The sequence below is a fragment of the Rhinopithecus bieti genome, unplaced genomic scaffold (genome assembly GCF_001698545.2).
Source record: "Rhinopithecus bieti isolate Rb0 unplaced genomic scaffold, ASM169854v2 scaffold_46101, whole genome shotgun sequence".
Lineage (NCBI taxonomy): Eukaryota > Metazoa > Chordata > Mammalia > Primates > Cercopithecidae > Rhinopithecus > Rhinopithecus bieti.
Window position 1 is genome coordinate 1908338 of NW_016819049.1, and position 22943 is coordinate 1931280.

The 22943-nt window shown below is 52.8% G+C and overlaps 1 protein-coding gene across 3 annotated transcripts in view; it reads right to left on the reverse strand.

Annotated features, from left to right (window-relative positions):
• CD82 (CD82 molecule) overlaps nucleotides 1-22943 on the reverse strand; it is a 60814-nt gene that overhangs the window by 8129 nt on the left and 29742 nt on the right. For all 3 annotated transcript variants that reach the window (XM_017858163.1, XM_017858164.1, XM_017858165.1), the window contains exons 3-6: nucleotides 18366-18448; nucleotides 12474-12546; nucleotides 7535-7659; nucleotides 7289-7363 (exon numbers count right to left, since the gene is read on the reverse strand). In XM_017858163.1, the coding sequence (XP_017713652.1) occupies nucleotides 7289-7363; nucleotides 7535-7659; nucleotides 12474-12546; nucleotides 18366-18448 (356 nt within the window). The remainder of the gene's footprint in view (nucleotides 1-7288; nucleotides 7364-7534; nucleotides 7660-12473; nucleotides 12547-18365; nucleotides 18449-22943) is intronic.

Here is a 22943-nt window from a genome sequence, read left to right on the forward strand (position 1 = left end):
AAAAAAAAAAAAAAAAAGAATGCTGGGAAACCAGCCTCTGATGATGCTCCCTGCCCTTCTCTCAATAAAGCTCTCAGCATGATACTTTAAAAAAAAAAAACAACAAACCCTTATACAGAGTTCTGCAATTTGCAAAGCTTTCCTGTCAGTAATTAATCACAACACTAATAGTGGTTAACTTTTATCAAATGTTTGTTATGTACCTGGTGCTGTGGTAGGCACTTTAAATGTATCTCAACTGAATCTTCACAGCAGACCTATGGCCTAGGTATTCACCCCATTCCCTCATTATAGAGATATAGAAAACAAACCCAGAGAGGTTAATTAACTTGCCCAAGGTCATACAGCCAACATGTGGAAGAAGTGAGGTTTGTACCCAGGCTTGGCTGATTTCAGAACCCAGGTTTTTACCTATTAAGCTTTATTGGCATTTAAACCACATGGCCATACCCAGTTTTAACCAGGGCCCAGAAAAGCTAAGGGTTTTGCCTGAGTCACATAGCTTGGGCTGTCTGCCAGCCGATCTGACATCTCAGGTCCACCTCTTAACCCCAATGGGTGGGTGATCCCCATGGTGTGGAAAGGAGGGGTTCTCCAGAAGCATCTGTGCAGAAAGCTGCCTCTCCCACATCCTTCCCCACTCACCCAGCTTCCTCACGACATGTTGCACTGAGGCTCTGTTTAAACCCCAGCATGGCTGTCACAGCAGCCTGGACTTCCCTATTTCTCTCCCAGGCCCCCTGAAATGAGAAGGTGATGGAAGCTGGGTGGTTTCCACCTAGACAGGTGGTTTCCATGGAAACACCACAACATCTTTCAGTCCAGAATGTGGTTGAGGGACACACCTGGGCCACAGGGACCATGGCCACAGTGGCTGGTTCAGCTTCGAGCTGATGCCCTGGGACCCCAAGGCTTAGGAGGCCTGTGCTGGGAGTACAGTGAGGTCAACCTGGCAACCAGGTAGCTACTGAGACCAAAAGGACAGGGAGGTAGCAGGAACAGACATTCATGATCTCCCTCCATCCCCCCAGGGACTGCTCCACTGTTTCTGCCTGCCCTGCAGAAACCCACTCCTTGGGTGTAACCACCCTTCTATTTCTCCATGGAGCTGGGGAGGCCCCACTCCCTCAATGCCAGAGGCAGGCAAAAGACCTGGGCTGCCACTCAGTGCCATCCACATCGCAGGCACGGTGAGTGGTTCAGAGATGGGCTTGAGATCCACGCTCACATACCCAGCCCTCTTTCCATCAATGTGGTAGGATGAGGACCTGGGCTACCCTCAGGCTCCACCGGGGACAGCCTGCCCGAGAAGGGAGCCAACAGAGGAGGGCAGGGCTGAAGGGTGGAGAGGGACAGCAGCAGCCCTTGGGAACCTGGATACAGCTGAGCCTTCTGCTGGCTCTAGCCACTTTCAGTTGAGTCACTGTTACATGCCATAAAGAGTCCTGCCCAGGGTCAGCTGCATAATTTACACCTAGTGCAAAGCAAAAATGGAGAGCCCCTTGTTCAAAAATTATTAAGAATTTCAGCTGGGCGTGGTGGCTCACACCTGTAATCCCAACACTTTGGGAGGTTGAGATGAGCAGATCACTTGAGTTCAGGAGTTTAAGACCAGCCTGGCCAACACGGTGAAACTGCATCTCTACTAAAAACACAAAAATTAGCTGGGCATGGTGGTACATGCCTGTAGTCCCAGCTACTCGGGAGGCTGAAGCAGGAAGATCACCTGAGCCCAGAAAGTGAAGGTTGCAGTGGGCTGAGAACTCCAGCCTGGGCAACAGAGTGAGACTCTATCTCAAACAGGAAAAAAAAAAAAAAAAAAAGAATTTCAATACAGCAACAGCAGAGCATCCTGTGCGACTGCATAGGTTGAATGCCGAGGAAGCCAGCCCTGTCTTCCGTGTCTCCCTCCTCCCCGTTTCTCAGAAGAGAAAAGTGAGGCTCAGAGTTGGAGCAACTTCCCAAGATCACACAGATAGAAAGCAGCAGAGACATGACCAGACCTTGATCTGTGCAGCTCCAGGGCCCCAGGATCTTAGCCTCGGCAAGCTGCCCGCCGCCTCCCCGTGACCCTGCTGTCCTCTGCATGGCTCTACTCACGTCCCACCCAAATGCTGTGCTTTGACTTCCCCTTTCAGTGTGAATTTTCAGAGTCAGAATTAGGAGAGACCTTTGAGTCCAGAAAATCATCCAAATGTAAGAGTCATGCTTTTCTAGGCTCTGCTTAAAAGCGCCCTGTGATGGGGAACTCAGTAACTCACAGGGGAGCATGTTGTGGAGTTGGGAGGCTCTTGATACAATTTAAGTTCTGCTCAAATGACTTCTTCCCACCTGTATTAGTTCACATCCTCCTCCTCTCCCAGCTACCTAAGTCCCAGCTGGGACCACAGGAATAAATCAAATCCCTCTCTTGAAGGACACACGTTATCCAGATACTTGAGACCAGACTACGTCTCCAGGGTAACTTTTCAGGCTTCTGTGCCCGCCCCTGGGGGTGCTGTGCAGACCTCTCGCCATGCTCTTTAAGGTGTGAAATCACCCCTTATAATGAGGTGCCAATGCATGAATTGGACCCACATCTTCCTGTCCTCTCCAGGTTTCCCACAGGAGATGCTGGCAAATGCTTTGCTAGAATACAGATACACCAGCTCAGAGGCTGCATCCCAGTACCCTGATAGGAAATGAGGGCCCTTGGCCGTAAAGGGGGTGGGGGGAGCATTTAGTCTTTGTGACAACCTGTATCTTTCCTGCAAGTCCAGCTGCAAGCCACATAACTAGCTACCCCAGAATTCGGAGCCAGCGACCAGCGTGTGCTTCAGAGATTCTAGCCCAAGTGTCTCCATAATCCTTTTCCAGAGGAGCAGCCTGGACTCCTCCATTCCCTTCTCAACAGGGAAGAGAAAGGTCACCTCTCCCTGTCCCCAGCTCCAGCTGCCCTTCCTCCCTCTGCCCCATCACAAGAGAACCCCAAGCCAGAGAATCAGGAAGTTCTAATTCAGCAAGCAGACAGCTCACAGAGAACCACACTGTCCCCTAGGAACCTGTCTCGCCACCTGCGTCTCACACATGAGAGTATATGCGCACCAGCAATTTGGGGCTTTCAGGGTGAGAGCGAGGAGGATGAGAAGGAAATCACAGTTCCCCTGATCAACATCTCTGGGGAGCTGTCTGACCAGCCACTGCCACTGTCACAGCCCCCATCTCCGGCTCCCAGCCAGGCCAAGTGAGCCCCTTCCCCTCCAATGTCTTCTGCTTAAGCCTGATGGCTCTCAGAGCCTCGGGGCCTCCCTGGCACAGTATGGCCAGCCAAGTGCATCCAGCTCAGCGCCCGCACACCACAGGAAAGGGCAAACTGCATCTGCTTTCTTCTCACCCCTCCCACCCCCACTGTCTAGAGAGAACAAGTCAGAATCCCTGACTGCCTGCACTGGGCATGGCCTAAGAGCTTGTCTGTGGATCAGAGGGGCTGGGTAACTTTTCCGAAGCCACACAGCAAATAGCGGCAGAGCTCACACTAAAACACAGGGCCCCTGAATCCCAGAGCTGGGCTCTGCTCACCAGAGGCTGGATAAACAAGCAGATGAGGATCTTAGTGCCACGCCCAAATCCTCGTTCCCACAGCCCTTGCTCTGCTGACAACGAGGGCAGCAGGAATAGCTGCCATCTATTGAGTCCTTACCAGGCCCTCATGAAGTGAATAATGGCAGCAATAATAATAAACACTGGCAATGATGCCAGCAACATCGGCCTCCGGCTGGGCGCCACACGACACCCTTCCCGTATGTTAGGGCTCTTCATCTCTCAAGTGCTGCGAGGCAGCCCCTGGGGGCTCCGGCTCCAGACAGGATCAGGTTTTAGAAAGGGCCTGGGGGGACAGATCACACCCACTAGTGGGGGCTGGGGTAGCAGCCTGCAATGACTTCCATTTCTATTTCCCCAGGGATGCCCTAAGGGGGCAGGCAAAGCCCATACACAGCCTTGCTTCTCTGTTCAGGTTCAATTTTGCCATCAAATGAGTTGCAAATGCTACTTTTGGTTTTCAAAGTGCTTTTCTGGATTTCAGAATTGTAGAGAAGGGACAGTGAGCGGGCCTATATTGTTACTAGTTTGACAAATGAGGAAACTGAGGCACAGGGAGGCTGAGTAGCATGCCCAGAATGTCAGAGCAGTGGTTCCATAGTCGAGACCCTTGGACACCACTCTGCATTTTCTTAGAAGTATCACAGTGTGTGTTCACTTCAGCCTGGGTGCTAGGGCAGGGAGAGGCAGGTTTATTCTCAATTTATAGAAGCAGAACCCAAGGCTCCAGAGGTGACATGCCATGCCAAGGTCCCCAACCTCCCCATCGCTGCCCTGAGAACAGTGGCTGCAGGTGGCAGGGGCAGGAAGGACAGAGGGCAGCCCTGGAGACCACAGCAGGGTCACTCCCACCCACCTGCACAGGAGCCCTATCTCCTTTCAAAAGGCCTTTCTTCCTTAGGTTCAGACAAGTCCCACCCCCATGCCGAGCCTTGTCTGCCAGAATAAACACCATCAAGAGTATGTTTAGTCTTCCACTGAGATTTACGATGCGTTGGGAAAGAAAAAAGAAATCATTCATTCCAACTTGGGCAATAGAGTGGCATCAGAACTTCTTCAGCAAAGCCAGAAAATTTCCCCCTGCCTTCCAGAAAAGGTGGTGGTGGACAAAGGTGAGGCAGGCTGGGACTAGGGGGTGTGAACTCTGGAGGGGAAGATGGGGGTGGTCGTGCAATGCACAGAGCCTGGCTGGGGTTGGGAAACCCAAATCTCCAAACAAGTCCTGTTCTGGGACTGACAGGACACCTGTGAGTCTAAGCTCCTCATCATCAGCCAAGCAGAGTTAATGGCCCACGGGAGGGCAGCACGGTGTACAGGGAGGCATGGGCCTCGGACTCCGAGGGATCAGGATGGAAATGCACCTGATGCACTCTGTTGCACCAAAGCTGTGTGTGTCAGTGGCCGAAAGTCACTTTGCTTTCCTGGGTTCTCAGTTTCTTCAAATGGAAAATGTTTGTAAATTTGAAACGTGTATGTCAGCTCACTTTTCTAGTTCAGCTCCTGGCATGTGGTTGGTGCCAACCCGGGGGTGCCATCTTTATTACTGAGAGATGGTGAATCACACAGACTACCCGAGATCCCTGTAGAGGCAACAAGCTTCTGAGTCATAGAAGCTGGCTCACTGGGGCCTGATTCTAATCCACCCTGATTATATCACTAACTGGGTACTAAAGGAGCTCCAGTGCCATAGGGCAAAAATGAAGACCTGACCCCACAACCATTTTTCTGGGAAAGGAATTTCCCTCCCTTAACTGCTGGCTTCCTGTCTCCTGGCCAAACAAGCTGCTTTTCATCTACAAAATCCACTATATTCCACTTTTGCCTTGACTGCCAGGAAGCTCAGTGCCCAAGTTAGCCCTTAGTTACCAAGAGTATCTTGTCTTGTTGAAGTTCTATTAAGTTCTAAGTTCTATTAAGTGTTCGTTGCTGATGTTGATGTTGGTATAGTGTTTTCTCAGTTACCTTCCAAGAGGGATCTCAGGCAACTTGACCTTCAAGTGGTGATGTGCAGGAGCCCAACTGGCTGCTGGCTCTGCCACCCTCACTGGTGGACAAGAACTGGTGGCACTGGAAGCAGGGACCCCAAGGGTCTGCTAGGCCACAGACCACGTGCAGCAGGGTCTGGGGACAAGTGAACTCAGGAATCAGAGTCAGGGAGACTAGGCTGACCTTACTCCTTCATCTGCAGGACGGAGATTCTCCCACGACCTTGAGAGGGTCTAGTGAGGATCAGCAAGAGGAGTGTCACGTGGTCAACACTGTACTTGGTATATGCTGTGCATGAACTCAACTGGAGGGATGGTGGGAGTTAGAGCCACTGTTATCAATGTTGTTATTGCTCTTCATCTCAGAGCATCTGCTTCTCCATCTGTTAACATAAAACCCTGCAGAGCCATTGTGAAGACAAGATGATGTATGGAAAGCTTCTAGAAGACACCACGTGCACACAGTAGGTGCTTCTTACGCAATAACTGTGACTCACAATTAACTGGCTCACCCAACAGCCATTCTTGGCTCCTTTCTCTCTTGTGCTTCTGTCTTTAGAGTCTGAAAGTTTGATACTCACATTCTCAGCCTCCTTTGCAACCAGGGGTGGCTTTGTAACCCAGTCTGGGGAAGTCTGTTGGAGGATTTTGTTTTGTTTTTGAGACAGGGTCTCACTCTGTTGCCCCAGGCTCTGTTTCATGGCTCACTGTAACCTCAACCTCCTGGCCTCAAGGATCCTCCTGCCTCAGCCTCCTGAGTAGTAGGGACCACATATGCACACCACGATGCCTAGCATTTTAAAACATTTGTTTGTAGAGATGGGGTCTCACCATGTTGCCCAGGCTGGTCTCAAAGCAATCCTCCCACCTCTGCCTCCCTAAGTGTTGGGATTACAGTCATGAGCCATTGCGCCCAACCAGGGCTTGCTTTTCTGATAAAAGGGATGGCAATGTCTGGCACTGCCTACTTCCCCATCTTCTGGCCACAGCAGCACAGACGTCGTGCCTGGCCACAGCAGCACAGACGTCGAGCCATCTTGCAACGACGAGGTAAGTGCCATAATGCAGGAAAGCCATCCCAGCGAGGAGGCTGAACAGCCAGAACCGCAGCCTCTGAGCTTCCAAACCAGACTTCCGGGCAAGTCAACCACAGATGTCCTTCAAGTTTAAGCCGCCGTAAGTCTGATATTCTGTTTCTGAAAGCTGAACATCTCCCCTCGGACACAAGACTGATGTTTTTATTAACAGTCTCCTTCTAAACCTCATTTGTGGGTGAGTGGCATGGATTTAATAGTTGCTAAAGTATCTTCATAATAACAAGAATGACATTTATTGAGTACTTATGGTGCCATGTGCTATGTGTTTCACTCAGATAATCTCGAATAATCTTTGCAAATACTCAGAGAGTTCAGTTTTCTTATTGTTTCCATTTTACAGATGGTGGAACAGGCACATAGAGGCAAGCAGCTTGCCCAAGGCCACACAGCTAGAAAGCAGTGTGGTCAGGCTGAGATCCAGGCCCAGCAGGGACTGCCCACACCTGCTGCCTTCTCCTCTAACACTCCCCCATTTGATCACAAGGAATAGTGTCCAGAAGGCCGTCCCTGACACCTACTGGGTCTGTCTGTGACAACTGGAGGGCTCCATGTCCATCCCCCACACTCAAGGTCAACCCCCACATGGCTGGTCCAGCCCAGTGAGGGGGAAGGGAGAGAGGGGCTTACCTTGCCCATGTTGAAGTAGAAGAGGGCCACGGCCGTCACCTGGGCAATGAGGATCAGGAGCAGGAAGGCAAAGTACTGGGGACACAGAGCAGGCACAAAGTCAGCTGTGGGTCCCCAACCAGGTGCACCCAGCCCGCGTGCCTCGGGAGACGCTCTCCACCCGCCGTTATGGCCAGCAACGTGCTCAGGCTGCACTTGGCTGGATGAGAGGAAATGGGCATCAGCTGCGGAGGGATCCCTACTCACCAGCCCTAGCAGACAGCGGACCTCGTTGACGGCGCCAATGCAGCCCAGGAAGCCCATGAGCATGGTGACTGCCCCCACGCCGATGAAGATGTAGGCCCCCATCCTGAGCGAGCTGGAGGAGGTTTCTAGGGGGGAAGAAGAAGCACACTTACTAAGTACAAAATCATGGGCCCAGCAGGTATAAACACCTGGCCTAACCGCCCAGGTCTGCTTCCCGATCCCTTCTTTGGAGCCAGGGTGTTGGGGTCAGCTGCATTCCCCTGCTGGCTTCTCACTGCCCAACAGGGAACCAGCTCACCCCCATTCCCACCTGTGTCCCTCCTTCCAGTAAACTTGCAATCCACACCCTCATCAAGCCTAAGCCCCTTCCCGGCTTTATTTTTTTCTTCGTAATGCTTCTCAGGATTGAACAGACTACTTTTCACTGATTCTTCTTGCTCATTGTCTGCTCTCCCCCTCCACCAAGGACATGTGCATGAGGGCAGAAGCTTCGCTGTATTCCCAGGAAACCCTCAGCTCAAACAGCGCCTCTCGCAGTGAGGTGCTGGGCACAGTGAGGATCTGCGGAATTGACAGACAAGGGGCTGGCTGCTTCTCCAGGGGCCACGGACGTTAAGATTGCAAGCTGATTTTTAACCCGCCTTCCTTCTTGTCCGTATAATAACAAACACCAGCTTTTCTTGCCCACTCACGGTGTCTTAGGGGCTTTCTACACGCCGTTGCCAATTCTGACATCACCCTGCCTGGCAGGCACTAGCATAGCCCTTTCACAGATGAGAAAACGGAGGCTCAGAAAGGCACACAGGCAAGGGCCTGAGCTGGAATTTGAAAATATGCAGACCTCCAATGCCACACCCTTTCTGCTGATGCACGGGGCACATGTATTGCTACAGGTGTGATGCATGTTCATTTAGCCAACAAATGTTTACTGGGTGCCCACTTCATGCCAGGCACCGTGCCAGTTGCTGGGGATACAGAAGAGTGACTAACAAGGTCTGACATTTGGGGGTGGGGAGTGGAGACAAAAAATATGCAACACAGGTTTTCTGGTTGTGTTGGTCACCATGAAGATACCAAAGCTGACTAACTGCAGAGAACTGCCCGTCGGGGAGAGGGTCGGAATGGGTCGAGGAAGGCCAGCCTGAGCCAGTGACATTTGAGCCAAGACATGAATGAAGAAGTCAGCCAAGCAAAGATCTGTGGGAAAAGCACTCCAGGAAGAGGGCACAGCAGGTGCAAAGGCCTGAGGAAGGAGGAGCTTGGTGTATTTGAAGATTGGAAAGAAGGTGAGAGAATGGACCAGTGAGAGCAAGAAAGGAGCCCGGGAGGAAATGATGCTTAGGAGGTGCAGGGATGGGCCTGATGGCTAAGACCTTCTTTAGAGTCACCTGTGGACAGGCCCATTCTGGGAGGCGGAGGTCAGGAATCCAGCAGGGGCACTTGGCCAACATTTCCTAAGACACCCAACCCATCACACAGGGTAAAGCTCATGTCATCTCTAGCTCGCCAGCATGGGTACGCTGTACCCCCAGCATAGGACACACCTGGAGGGTGAAGATGCTGGATCAGAGGAGCCTCTTACGGATGCAGATGCTTACGTCTATTACAACCCGACCAAGACGCTCCCAGCAGAAGGCCAAGGACCTGCGTTTTTAACCTGTGCGCCCCTAAGCACTGAGGCACAGCCAGGACCAACCCCTTGACCATCAGCAGGGAGAATACAGGCCTGGGGCTGGCCATGACTCCCTGGGGATCCTGGAGAGGCCGAGGTCCCCACCTTGGTCCCCACGGGGCGTTATTGCCCTTAAGGAATAACGATCAAGCTAGAGGATGGGAGGGAGTCTGTGGGATTCAGCTCCACTTCCTGATTACAGACAGAATGTTCTGGAGCTCAGGAAGAGCTCTGGCCAACCTACCCTACTCTCAGGCTTCCTCCACCCAGTTCCTCACAGGAGCCCCCCACCTTCCTCGGGGTGAGTGTGCGGACCTCCTGGCACTGAGCCCCAGCCATCAGCATGGGCAGGGAGAGGCTGTCAATTCCACTTTTCCTAAACTTCCTGGGTTTGGCTTCCAACAATTTCTCCCAGTGACTACTCTCAGAAAAAAGAAACTGGCATTGCCCAGACAGCCACTGTGTGCCAGCCCCAAACAAGGCCCTTTATCCAAAGCATCCTGCCTAATTTCTGCAACCGCCCTCTGCGGCTGTACTCACATCCTGATTTGTCTGCAAGGACCCCGAGGCTCAGAGAGGCTAGCAGGCTGTAAGCTGCCTGGCAGGCAAGGCCCAGGGCTGAGACCCCAACTCAGATCCTTCCCCCGGGAGACCAGACGAACTGCGAGGTCTCCGTATCTCAGAACATTTCATTGATGCCTTTCCCTGTCCCCCCAGGATCTCAGGCCTACCCCAAATCTGAGCAAGCTGACTTAGGAAGTAGGTGAGGGTATATTCCGGGATAGGCCATCCACAGGGCATGGCAAAAACAAAACAAAACAAAACACTTTTTAGTCTTCCTGGGCCTAGAAGGGACCAGGAAGGTAGAAAGGAGGTGACCCAAACAGAAAGGGACCAGGGATCAAGAAAAGTAGATTCTAATGGCAGCTCTGCTGCCAACACGCTCTGACCCTGGGCAAGCCGTTTTCTATTTCTTTCTCTGTAAAATGGGTCTAAAGCCTCCTACTTGAAGATGGCAAAAGGATTAAATTGTATTATAAAATTTAGCTAACCATCACGTATGTAGGGTTTTTCACTGGGGGCTGTCCTAAACTCTTTTCAGACAAAAATGAGAGGCTCATTTAATTTCTCACAATAACCACAGAAAGTGCACTCTACTACGATCCTCATTTTATAGGTGAGGAGGCACAGAGAGGTGAAGCCATGTGCTGAGGGTCACACAGCTAGTGGACGGCACAGCCACGAATCGAACCCCGCAGTCAGGCTCGAGTCTGCTCTTCACTGCAGAGTGCTTCCTCTTACTAAGGTACTAACCAGTGGCATGTGACTGCAGAACCATGTGGTCCAGGGGTTCAAGGCACAGGCCCAGAAGCTAGGCTACCTCATCTGCAGCCAGCTCCCCTACCTGCTTGCTGTGTGCAAGTTACTATGCCTCTCTGTGCTTCAGTTTCCTCCTCTGTAAAATGAGGATAGCAACGCCCAGCCCCATGAACTCAGAGCAGGGATTCAACTCGGCAGGGAAAGAGCTATCCCCAGTTCTGCCCCTCAGCTGCTCCGTGACTCTTAGCAAATCATTTTCCCCACCTCCGGCCTCAGTTTACACAAGTGCCTAGTGACTGGGCTAGAGGATCAGTGTTTCTGAACCCTGGCTGCCTGGGGAATCCACCTGGGGAAGTTTTTAGAGAACACCAGCGCTTAGGCTCCCACGCACACCGACCGTCAGGTCCCTCGGGGCGGGTGGGGCTCAGGCTGAAGCATTTGTAAAATGCACCCTCTACTGCAGACAGTAGACCTTTAAGGTCTGGCCAGCTTGAGATTGTCAGACCCGAACAGGGAGGAGGCCAGAGCCGCAGCAGGAAGCTCTCCCCACCCAGCGGGCTCACCCCCACTGCACCAGCTGTGGGGCAGGGCGCAGAGGGCAGAAATGTGGGTGGGCAGGCTGGGCCTCTAGACTTTGCCCTGGGGTGCAGTGCCTGCTGGGTTGGGCCATGACTCAGGAAGTAGAGAGCTGGCCTCATGGGGCCAAGGAGGGTGTGTCACAGGCCGGGAGAGTGTGGGGGGCATGGGTCGCCCACCCACCCTAACCCCAGAATGGAGGGTGAAAGGGGGTGAGACTGATAGCCCTGGGGTGCATCAGATGTGGCTAGAGTGTGGATCATCCTTGCTTTCCATCTCCCGGAGAGGAGGCCTAGCCCCTGGGGCCAGGGGGACAGATGTGGCCTCTCCATCATCACATCCTAGCCAGGTTCCGCTTTATGTAAATCAAGCAGCTGTCATGGGCCACATTCCAAACCAGCTGCCTTGGGCAGCTGCTGGGAGAAGTGAGCCAAGGCCGCACTCAGCGAGGGGAGTGGCACGGCTGTCCCCTGGGGGCTTCTGCTGTGCCTCCCTCCCACCACAGGGAGCCCCTGAGAGGTCAGCGCAGCAGGCCCTGACGGCTTCCTGGAGGAGGCTGAGCAGGCACAGAAGGGCTCTTATCCCTGCAGAAATGCCTTGGGCCTCTTTTCTTCTGCCTCTAAAGAGTGAGAGAAGGGGTTTCCACACTGTGGCTCACCCTGCCGTGTGCTGCATTTAGGACGAAAGCGCTTGGAGTTCGAGTCCCACACCCACCATTTAGAAGCTGTGTGAACTTTAGCAAGGGACTTAACCTCTCTGAGCCTCTGTTTCTTCATTGGTAAGGCGGGAATAGAAAAGTATCTACCTCACCCGGCTGTGGTGGGATTAAGACAGTTTATCGGTACAAACTGTTTGGCACATGAGGAGCATGATAATTGGTGACTGTGCCTGGAACCTTCCTCATCCGTGCACACACCTGACCCACCAAGCTGCTGCTGGGCTCATAGCGAAGCACCACTCACAGCAGGTGCTTCATCAGCCCCTGACTACCTTTCTTACATCTCTGTGAAATGGGAGGGACTGTTGTCTACATTCTGCTGGATGGGCAAGTGAAAGGGCAGAGACTGTAAGAGGCTTTCCTAAGGTCAGGGCCAAGGAAAGGGGCCAGGAAGAGAAAACAAGCCTCCCTCATCTCCAGTGTTCCCCCAGACAACAGCAGCTTTGTTTGGGGAAGAAGAGAAAATTCCTTTTGGAAACCCTTGCAGAGAGAGCCATGGGCAGTGGTCGGCAGCAGGACCTGGCTACATCCCTGAGGTCAGCGGGAAAAGCGACAGGCATTGAAGCCAAAGCACTTATGGGAACAGCTGTGCCTGTGCCCTGGCCCTCCCCTCTCCAGTGGGCCTGGGTCTGGGGAAGCTGAGGGGTTCTTACGCAGGACAGAGATGAAACTGCTCTTGTCGGCCAGGATCCACACCCCGAAGCCCAGAATCACTGCGCCCAGGATCTGGAAAGAGAATGGAGCAGTTAATGGGGAGCCAAGCCAAGATGGGGTGAGAGCCCTCCCCCTGCCAGCTGTCCCTGCAACCCAAGTCAGAGTGGGCAGGGCAAGGGGCCACAGAGGGTACCACCTCCACCCTTCTCCAGCCCAGGGATGTCCAGATGGCCTCAGGTCCCACACCGCAGCAAGCCAGACACCAGGACCCTGGGCAGGGAATCCCTCCTACCTCCCATCTTGCCCCCCTCCACCATGTGTGATTCAGCCGAGCCTCCTGGTGCAGCCTCCTGCCAGGGGCACCCTTCCTGCTGCATCTCCTGGCCCTTTTCTCAGCTCATCCCCCCCACTCCACCCAGTTCAGGGCCTAGGAGCTCCCCAAAAAAGGAAAGCTCTGAGGAAGACCCTCCGTGGACTTGAACATCAAAGCCCAACTCATCCCCAGGTCTGAACAACGGGGCCACCTGCCACAGGAGCCTTCTCTGACCCCCTCAGGTAAACTCAGGTGCTCCCATTCTGTAGCAACCACTGTCCGGCCCTTCTTAGTCATTCCCACTGGGTCTAACTGCTATGTTAGTTTATCTGGCTAGACTGTGAGCTCCCTGAGGGCAGGGCTGGTTGGAGACAGCTCTGTATCCCCAGCAGCTCTATAGCACTGGGTGCTAAGCAGCTGGGGGAATGAATGAGCTCATGAACCAAACTGTAAATGCAGGACTAGAAAGGAAAATGAAGGTCAGGCGTGGTAGCTCACGCCTGTAATCCCAACACTTTGTGAGGCCCAGGCAGGAGGATCACTTGAGCCCAGGAGTTTGAGACCAGCCTGGGTAACACAATGAGACCTCGACTCTACAAAAAATTTCAAAAATTAGCCAATGTGGTGGTGCACGCCTGTAGTCCCAGCTACTGGGGAAGCTGAGGAGAGAGGATCACTTGACCCTAGGGAAGTCAAGGCTACAGTGAACTGTGTTCATGACACGGCACTCCAGCCTGGGTGACAGGGCAAGACCCCCTCCTTCTGCCACCCCATAATGAATGAGGGGTTACAGAAAAGGATCCCAAGCCCAGGGATTCCCTGCCTGTCTCCCATCTACCAGGGCTGAGCTCATGTCCCCAGGTGGAGTCCCAGCCAAGATCCACCATCCTACAAAGCTGGCGAAGGCTGGACAAGTGCCTGCCATCTGGGCAAAGGTGCAGGTTCCCTTTGGAGGTGGGGGTGGCCCTGTGTCAGTCCACAAGGCTGGCCATTAATGGGGGCCTGGACGGGCCCACCTGGTGGATGACCCATCTTGAAACTCCCACCTGTATCACAAGCCCTGGGTTCCCACCTCAGCCATCATCCCATAATCTCAGGTCTGAGGCCAGCAGCTGCCTTAGAGCCCTGAGCCTGGGGCTGGCCTGGGTGCAGGGTCTCTATCAGTCTCATTCTATCATTATGAAAGACCAGAGCCAGGACCGGCCCAAGGCCCAAGGCACCTGCCTCAGGTATAACACATGAGGGAGCATCAAAAACTCAGGAATCAAGAGAAATAATATTTTGCAACAATACTTTATTGATTGATTGGTTGATTGATTGATTGAGATGGAGTTTCGCTGTTTTTGCCCAGGCTGGAGTGCAATTGCGCGATCTCAGCTCACTGCAACCTCCGCCTCCCAGGTTCAAGCGATTCTCCTGCCTCAGCCTCTCGAGTAGCTGGGATTACAGGCATGCGCCACCATGCCTGGTTAATTTTGTATTTTAGTAGAGACGGGGTTTCTCCATGTTGGTCAGGCTGGTCTTGAACTCCCGACCTCAGGTGATCCACTTGCCTCGGCCTCCCAAAGTGCTGGGATTACAGGCGTGAGCCTCGGCGCCGACCATGCAGCAATACTTTAAAAAGAAAATTAAGGGCCAGGTCCGGTGGCTCAACTGTAATCCCAGCACGTTGGGAGGCCGAGGCAGGTGGATCACCTGAGGTCAGGAGTTCAAGACCAGCCTGGACAACATGGTGAAACCCTGTCTCTACTAAAAATAAAACAAATTAGCTGGGTGTGGTGGTGTGCACCTGTAATCCCAGTTACTCAGGAGGCTGAGGCAGGAAAATCACTTGAACTCAGGAAGTGGAGGTTGCAGTGAGCCGAGGTCACCCCATTGCACTCCAGCCTGGGCAACAAGAGTGAGACTCCATCTTACAAAAAAAAATAATAATAATAAGGCCAAAAATCCATGATTAATGAACTATTAAACTTCGAAATAAAATGTTGACAGTACCAGTATTATTGATGTTTCCTTTTGCCCCAGGGCCCAGGTGGCTTGGTAGGGGGTTGTCTCTCTCCTGTTAACCTTGTACTTGCTGCCTTAAAGACCACTGTGGCTGATGACTACAACCACAAAGGGACAGTGATGACCCCATGTCTGCCCCCCAGTGTCTCCCACCAGAATCATCACTGAGGTATTATATGTCCTCTCCTCTCTCCCAGTGAGACGGGCCTTGTGATTGTCCTCATTTTATACACAGGGAATTTTATATGAGGCCTTGATTTTATCCATCAGGTACTGGAAACCAGATGGTGACAGGTGAGCTGTGGGGATAGTTTAGATCCATCCTCGGTCTTCACCCAGAAAGCCAGTCTCGGGACCGAAAAGCCCCTGAGACACTGGGGAGGAGAAGGGTCTGCTGGAAGGTAGGTCCACCTTAATTTGCATAGCTGGGGGAAACGGGGGCTTTCCAGGACCTGGGAGTTTGGTTCCCCAAGACTCCTGCAACCCTACTCAGCCCACCACCACCCCACAGCAGAGCGAGGCAGGGGCCAGTGCTCAGGCCCACGTCTGCTCCATCTGCACCTCAGACCCATGTGGGCAGAGCCCCTGCCCCGTTCCCTCCTGCATTCACAGGGTGGGACAGGAGGAAGGACAGCCCCCACCGAAAGGGAATGGGAGGCAGGACAGAAAATCCCCTCTGGGCACACATAATCCCAGGTAGATCAAAACCCCACACTACTCAGCTGGCTCCTCAGCTTGCCAAGAGGAACCCGGAGAGCAAAGTCCCCAGGGCTACCCGTTCAGTCCCTCTGCAGGTCTGATGACCCCAGCCTGATGGGCAGGTGTGGCTGGATCAGCCACGGGGCTGTGGCAGAGCCAGAAAGGAGGCTGGACAGTCTACCAGAATGGGCAAGGCACCATGGCACCCGCTTTTTCTCTGTGAACCAAGACTGGGGCTGTGGGGCAGGCCCCATGTTAATCACTCCCCAGACATTCTCCAATCCCCAGATGGGACCCAGCCAGGAGGCAGGGCCCTCAGAGCAGAGAGCTTCCTTCCCCAGCATGGCTGCAGCACCAGCGCCTCTGCATTCCTTTGGACCTGGGAACAGTGGCAATGTGCTGGGGAGTCTGGAGTCCAGAGGGAGTATAGGCAAAGACATACAGGTGCACATGTGCGCAGGCGCAAGCACACATAGCAGCCACGGGGATTTTTCCAAACCACAAATCCAACCACGTAACCCCTCCCAATGTGCATAAAACAAAGAGGCAGGCTGACCCAGTCTGTGCCTGGGGAGGTGCACTCTGCCTTCACTGGCTGCCCCACTGCCAGGATCCGCCTCTCCAAAGCCACACCCAGAACCCCAGAAAGCCTTTGCTGACCTCCATGACCAGGCCAAGAGCCTCATCTGCTTTCCAAAGAGCCTATCTGTTCCCAGTACCCCCAACAACTGCAATTTTTCATGCATTTGAGTAGTTATTTGATGGAAGCCCCTGCTCCCTAGGACACAGGCTCCGGAAGAACAGCAATCAGGGCTCTTCCGCCCTGAACATCTGAAGATACTGAGGTGTCACATACACATTTGTTGAGGAGTAAACAAGCCCGTTGTGCCTCCTCCAGCCTTCCTTTTTCCCTCTCACCCTCCTGTTATACAAGCTCCCCCTCTCCCACTCTAGCCTCCTGATGGATCACCCTGGGCCCCAGTACACAGACAGTTAACACCTGACTCCTGCCAGCCCCCTGGAAGAGCCAAAAGGAGGCCACGCCCTGGCCAGAGAGCAGCTTTTCCAGTCCCTGGTTCCACAGGGCAGCCTGAGAGCAGGACGGAAAGGGACACCCTGGCCGAAACCACCAACCTCACTCCCTTTCTCTACTAGGGTCTTCCCAACCCCCACTGCATGAAGGAAAGTTTCTTTATCCCTGAAACCCAAGCTCTGTGACCTAGTACTAGGCCAGAGCCCAGACCCATCTCTCTAGTCCTTAAAGCCCCCAGGAATAGAGCGACAGCGCTCCCCCTCTCCCCGACCCTCCAGTCCTGGCCTCTTGGCCTTTATGCTGGGTCTCAGCCCAGACACCAAGTGCTTGCCAGGAAAAGCTTGGCTTTGCCTGCATAGGCAGCTGCTTCCCAAAGTCCTAGGGCAGCCAGGAGGGACCTGACCGCCAAGCTGGGGAAGCCCAAGCCCGGCCTGGGGTGGGTTCCAGGCCCGGCTGCCATGAGCAGAGGTCCAGAGCCACAGTGGGGCCTCATACAGTCCTCCAGGAGGGAGCTGGGGCCAGGGCCAGGGTGGACAAACAGCAAGGCAGGCAGTACCAGGGCTTCCTGGTATGCATGTGTGCATGTGTGCACACTTGTGTGCAGGTGCCAGGAACACATGTGTACATGTCTGTGCATTGGGTTAAAGTCATGAAGGGGAATTTTTTAATTTTTTTTTTGTGTGTGTAGAAAAACAGGGTACTGCTACGTTGCCCAAGCTGGTCTAGAACTCCTGGCCTCAAACAATCCTCCTGCCTCGGTCTCCCAAAGCACTGAGATTACAGGCAAGACCTACCATGTCTGGCCTGAAGGGGAATTTAGAATGATTCTTGTTTATTTCCCAAACTTCCCATAAACCATGTAACTTGTAATGTACCCCTCCCCCTAACAAGTAATTCATGTCTACCGTAGAAAACTGGGAAAATACAGAGATGCATAAAGAATAAAATAAAAATTCCCAAGAATTCCAACATTAACATTCAGAGGTGTTTTCTTCTCCTCTCAAAAAATACTCACTTTTTTATGAATATGTACATTTAAAACTTTGGATCATAAGAAACATCCTACTGTACAATCTGATTTTTTTTTTTTTTTAACATTATCGGGTAGACCATCAACACGGAGAAGCCAGCGCCCCCAATGCTACTCCGAGGCTATGAAGTCCTCTCCAGGGTACTGTCCCCTCACGACACACTCTCACACTCACACACACCCCACCATCCCGGCAACTCCAAGGCGAGAAGCAGTCCGTGCCAGGCCAGAGAGGAAAACCCAGGCCCTGGGAAAATCAGCGGTCAGTGTCCACAGAGCTGACCTCTGGACGGCCCATCTGCTGGGGTGGGTCTGGGGAAGGAGGTATGTGCCCTTCGCTAGCCCAAAGCCTGGCGCCCTGTTAGTCACTCTATGAGAGCTCAGGAAAATACCTTCCCACGACAGGGATGGGGGTGTGATGGGGCAACTGGGGCCTCGAACTGTAACAGGTCAGTTCTTCACATGGGCAGGGTGGGGTCCAGGGCAGGACTAGAGTTAGGGGGATGCCCAGGGGCTCTCCTCTCCCTCCCCATACCCACCTCCAGCCCTGGCCAGCCCAGGCTTTGGGTGATCTAGGAGAGGGGAAGGCCGGGTCAGGAATCTAGTGCTTTGTCAAAGGACCAGCTGGGAATGCTGGGGAATCTCCTTGCTACCCCCAGCAGGTTCCATTGGAGATAGTTCGTCCTCAGTCCCCACCTACCAAATCCCCCCAATCCCCGGCCCAGTCGGCTCTGGACAGAGTCAGGCTGGGACGCCCCTGGGAGGAGAATCTTTTCGGAGGTGGTCAGGGCGGCACGGGACATACTTACGAAGAAGATCAAGTTGAAGAGGAAGAGAAAATATTTGGTGACTTTGATACAGGCTGAGCCCATCCTGCCAGTCCTGGAGCTTCCTGGGGGAAGAGAGAAGGCAGGCAGGCCAGTGAGGGGATCAGCTCAGTCTGCCCTTGCAGCAAGCCCAGGAGGTGGGTACTAACCCTGTCCCTGTCTTATAGGATGCAGAGGCCCAGAGAGGTTAGACAACTAGCCCAAAGCCACACACCTAGGAAATGGGGTCCCACGAATAGTCTCGTGTGCCAGGCACCTGATGCTTGGCAGTTAGGCTCTGGGTCAGCCACTGCACTGGGGTTGGGGCTGGTGGGAGCAAAATGACAGAGGGAGACCCTCACCCCTCACCTCCATGACCCAGGCTCTGAAACTTGCACAGATGGACTCTGTTGGAAGTCAGGGGGCCAGGAAGTTAGTGATCCATTGACAGATACCCAGAGGCGAGACCTGTGCTTGTTCCACAGACTCCCTCTGGGACTAAGGGCTGGGAGTTGTGGGGTCTGCCAAGGTGAGAAGGGGAATTCTGGCTTCTCAGAAAATGGGGGAGTGGCCCGGCTTCTTATTACAAAGGGAATAAACATGCATTATAGAACACCCAACAAATACAGAAAAAACAGAAATCAAGCAAAATGTATCTCACCCCAGAGATTAAAAACTGTCATAATTTTAGTAGCTATAATTCATGTGTGTGTATGTGTGTATGTGTGTGTGTGTGTTTGTGTGTGTTTGTGTGTGTGTGTGTGTGTGTGTGTGTGTGTGTGTATGTGTGTGTGTGTTTGTGTGTGTGTGTGTGTGTGTGTGTGTGTATAACGAATGGTTCTAAACAAAACTGGGCTCATTCTGTATAGTGTTTTGTAGACCTCTTTTTTCATTCTATGATCTTCACTCTCTGTATGTTGATAAAATGCTCTTCATAGTTTCGTATGTTGCATAGGCTTCCATCCTATTAGTACTTATTAACATTTGGGGGCTCACAGAGTCCCCCCAAAAATTCATGTGTAGTTAGCATTTTGTGATGCTAATAATTTCTGGGAGTTTGTGGACCTCAGGAAACCCATTCAGGAACCCCAGTGGCCCCAGGTTAAAGTCCCAGATGTGGCCATCCCATAAAGCGTTTAACTGATACTCTAAGATCGGACACACAGGTTGTTTCCAAGTTTTCACAGTCTCCCCGATGACACAAGCTGTGCTTCTGAAATGACACAAACCATGCGTTGGCATGCTGTGCCCCCTCCACTCCAAAAGACCCCAGGCGAGGGGAGGGCCCCAGGAGGAGGAGGGAAGCTGGAAGCTGACTGTCCTCACCCTAACTCAGAGGCCAGAAAATCAAGGAGTGCCAACCGTCAGCCTTCAGACCCTGTGGGGCAAAGGGAGCCAGCATTGCCGGGCAGCTGGGGCCTGGACAGCTGGCCTGGGACAGCTGCATGGGCAAAGCTGGGCTGGAGGGTGGAGGGGAAGGCACCAGGCCCACTTGTGTTTCCCTGCCTTATGGAGGGGGAAGGGCAGGCCACAGAGCAAAGGGAAAGGAAAGCCAGAGCCTGGGCTTCATTCCTTCTTCCTCCGGCACCGCTTGAAAGTCTTCAATTTCCCCAGCTACACACAGGTTCCCTACTCTTTTCTGGACATGCTAACAATCAACAATCCTCCATCCTCCTTGTCAAGTGGGAGCTTAGCTCCCACTTCACACATCTCTGGTGATGGGGAAGGTGGCTAATGAGGAGGGCTCATGACCTCCCAAGGGGTCCAGTCCAGTTTTCTTTCCTCTAACAGCTTTGTTAGAGGAAGGTTTCTTTAAGTGCCTTTCTAAAGGGCAGATTTGGGAGGCATCACATGAAGCAAAGCTGCCCAAGTTAGGAAAAAGCTGCCTAGGTGGTAGTGAGCTTCCCCTCACAAGTGGCGTGGAAGCAAAGTCTAAAAAAAATACTCATGGGGGATTTAAGTGCTACATAGGGAGATTAGACTAAATGGCTCTTCCAGTCTAGGGGGCGCCAAGGCCTGGATCTGAGAATTGCAGAGATGGCAGTGACTCAGGAGCCAGGGCAGCGCAGCCTGGACAACTCCGCAGACCTAGAGAGGAGAAAACATGACTTCCCTGTGCCCAGAAAGCCAGAGATCTTCGATGCCCAAACCCCGTCCTGGTCTAGGAAGGCCTCCTGGGGCTCTGCACTACATCAAGGATAGCTATTGTTTTTCCTGTCTCTCACCTCTCAGCACAGAGCCTGACACACCGCAGGTACTTCACAAACTTCAGGAACAAAACAGCAAGAGAAGAGAGATTCTTTCCCAAAGCCAGGCGACATCTGTTTTTCTTTCCTACCACAGATCTGCTGTGTTTCAGCCTGACCAGGTCTCCTTCTAGTAAACAACATGGGGCATGCCCCGAGAGACCAACCCAGGTTCAGTGCCCAAGCAGCAGTAGCTAAGACACCCCTTCACCACAAGAACATCCACTAACTGCAGTCCAGCAACCAACTATGCTTCTCGGCAACGGGGCCATTGGCATCCTTGTGAAATTGGAGAAGTGTGGAAACAGTTCTTTGGCAACCCTGAGTCAGATCCATGGTGTTGCAGTTTCAGAAAGTCCGGGAAAGGGGTTTCTACACTTTCCAGCTCACACGTCCTCTGCTCAGCCCCGCGGGGAGGCATTCAGCAAAGGGCAGCTTTTAGAAAAAGAGTAAGTATAGGCTGGGCGCGGTGGCTCACACCTGTAATCCCAGCACTTTGGGAGGCCAAGGCTGGCAGAACACCTGAGGTCAGGAGTTCAAGACCAGCCTGACCAACATGGTGAAACCCCATCTCTACTAAAAACACAAAATTAGTCGGGCGTGGTGGTGAGTGACCATAATCCCAGCTACTTAGGAGGCTGAGGCACAAGAATTGCTTGAACCCAGGAGGCGGAGGTTGCAGTGAGCCGAGATTGCACCACTGTACTCCAGCCTGGGCAACAGAGCGAGACTGTCTCAAAACAAAACAAAAACAAAACAAAAAAACAAAAATAAGAGTAAGTATGACGTCTATAAGGAGAAGGAGTGGCCGCCAGGGATTAGCAACCACTACAAGTGGCCATTTTCAGACATCATCTCCCATCATCCTCAGAACCAGCCCAGGAAGTGAGTATTTCTGTCCCTGGCAGACCAGAGGCTCAGACAGGTTCAGTAACTTGTCCAAATCACACAGCTCATAAGTGGCAGTGGTTTTCAGAGCCCAAGACCTTTCTTCTGTGAAGTGGTCCCTTCTGGGCGGTAGCTGGGATTATAAAGGGATCTCTGGGGACGGCTGGGTTTCCCTTGTCCAGTTAGGTGTAAGGATGAAAGGGCTGCTCAGAGGAGCTTTGCTCGGAGGGCAAGGAGGAAGCTGGGAAACCTCGTCACCAAGGCTGACGTGGCTGGGCTGGTATTCCCATGATATTCCAGACCCTAGGCAAGCTTGGCTGGTCCCTTGGTCACGCACACAAATTGTATCAGGCACTGGGCTAAGCTCTTCAGAACCTCTACGTGCAAACAGAGGCACAGAGGAGAGAAGGAGCCGCCCAAGGTCACAAGTAGGAGGACGGGCAAAGACAGGGCCCAGGTCGCCTGGCCCCTTACACCACCCATGGGCTCCATCCCACACAGGAGGCAGCTGGGTGGGTCTGAATGCTGAAATGAGAGCCAGGCAGCCCAGTCAAGTGGGACAGACCCAGAGGTACCTGGACATCACCTAAGGGAGAAGGTGCTGATAACTGGAACCTGGGATAGGTGGTTCCCAGGCACACTGGCCAAGATCTAGAAGACAAAGTCTTCCTGCCCTGCAAGTGCAGATGCTTCTGCCTTCAAAGTGACAGGGAGCAGAGGGTGAAGAACAGTCTCCACACTCAGCAGGAGGTGCAATCCCACACAGACAAGGGAGTCAGCTTAGCCCGAGGCGGGGACACACCCAGGTCACCCATGATGGACTGTGGCATCAACTTCAAGGAATCCGCAACCACCTCCAAGGTTCAAAGAACTCCCAAGGTTGAATTCAGAAGGCCAGGGGTTATGCCTGGATCTGCCCTCCCATACTGAGAGCGGAGTCTCAGTCTGCCATTCATGAGACAGAAATAAGGATTGGTGTGGAGCCAGGGTTGGTAAACTGCAGCCTGCAGACCAAATCCAGCCCCCCTGCCTGTTTTTTATACAGCTTCTGAGCTAAGAACAGATTTCTCTCTTTTTTTTTTTTTTTTTTTTTTTTTTTTTTTTTTTTTTTTTTTTGAGACAGAGTCTCTCTCTGTTGCCCAGCCTGGAGTGCAGTGGCATGATCTTGGCTGACTGCAAGCTCCGCCTCCTGGGTTCGCGCCATTCTCCTGCTTCAGTCTCCAGAGTAGCTGGGACTACAGGCGCCCGCCACCACGCTCGGCTAATTTTGTTTTTGTATTTTTAGTAGAGACGGGGTTTCACTGTGTTAGCCAGGATGGTCTTGATCTCCTGACCTTGTGATCCGCCTGCCTTGGCCTCCCAAAGTGCTGGCATTACAGGCGTGAGCCACTGTGCCTGGCCCAGATTTCATTTTTTTTTTTTTTTTTTTTTTTTTTTAGGAAGGAGG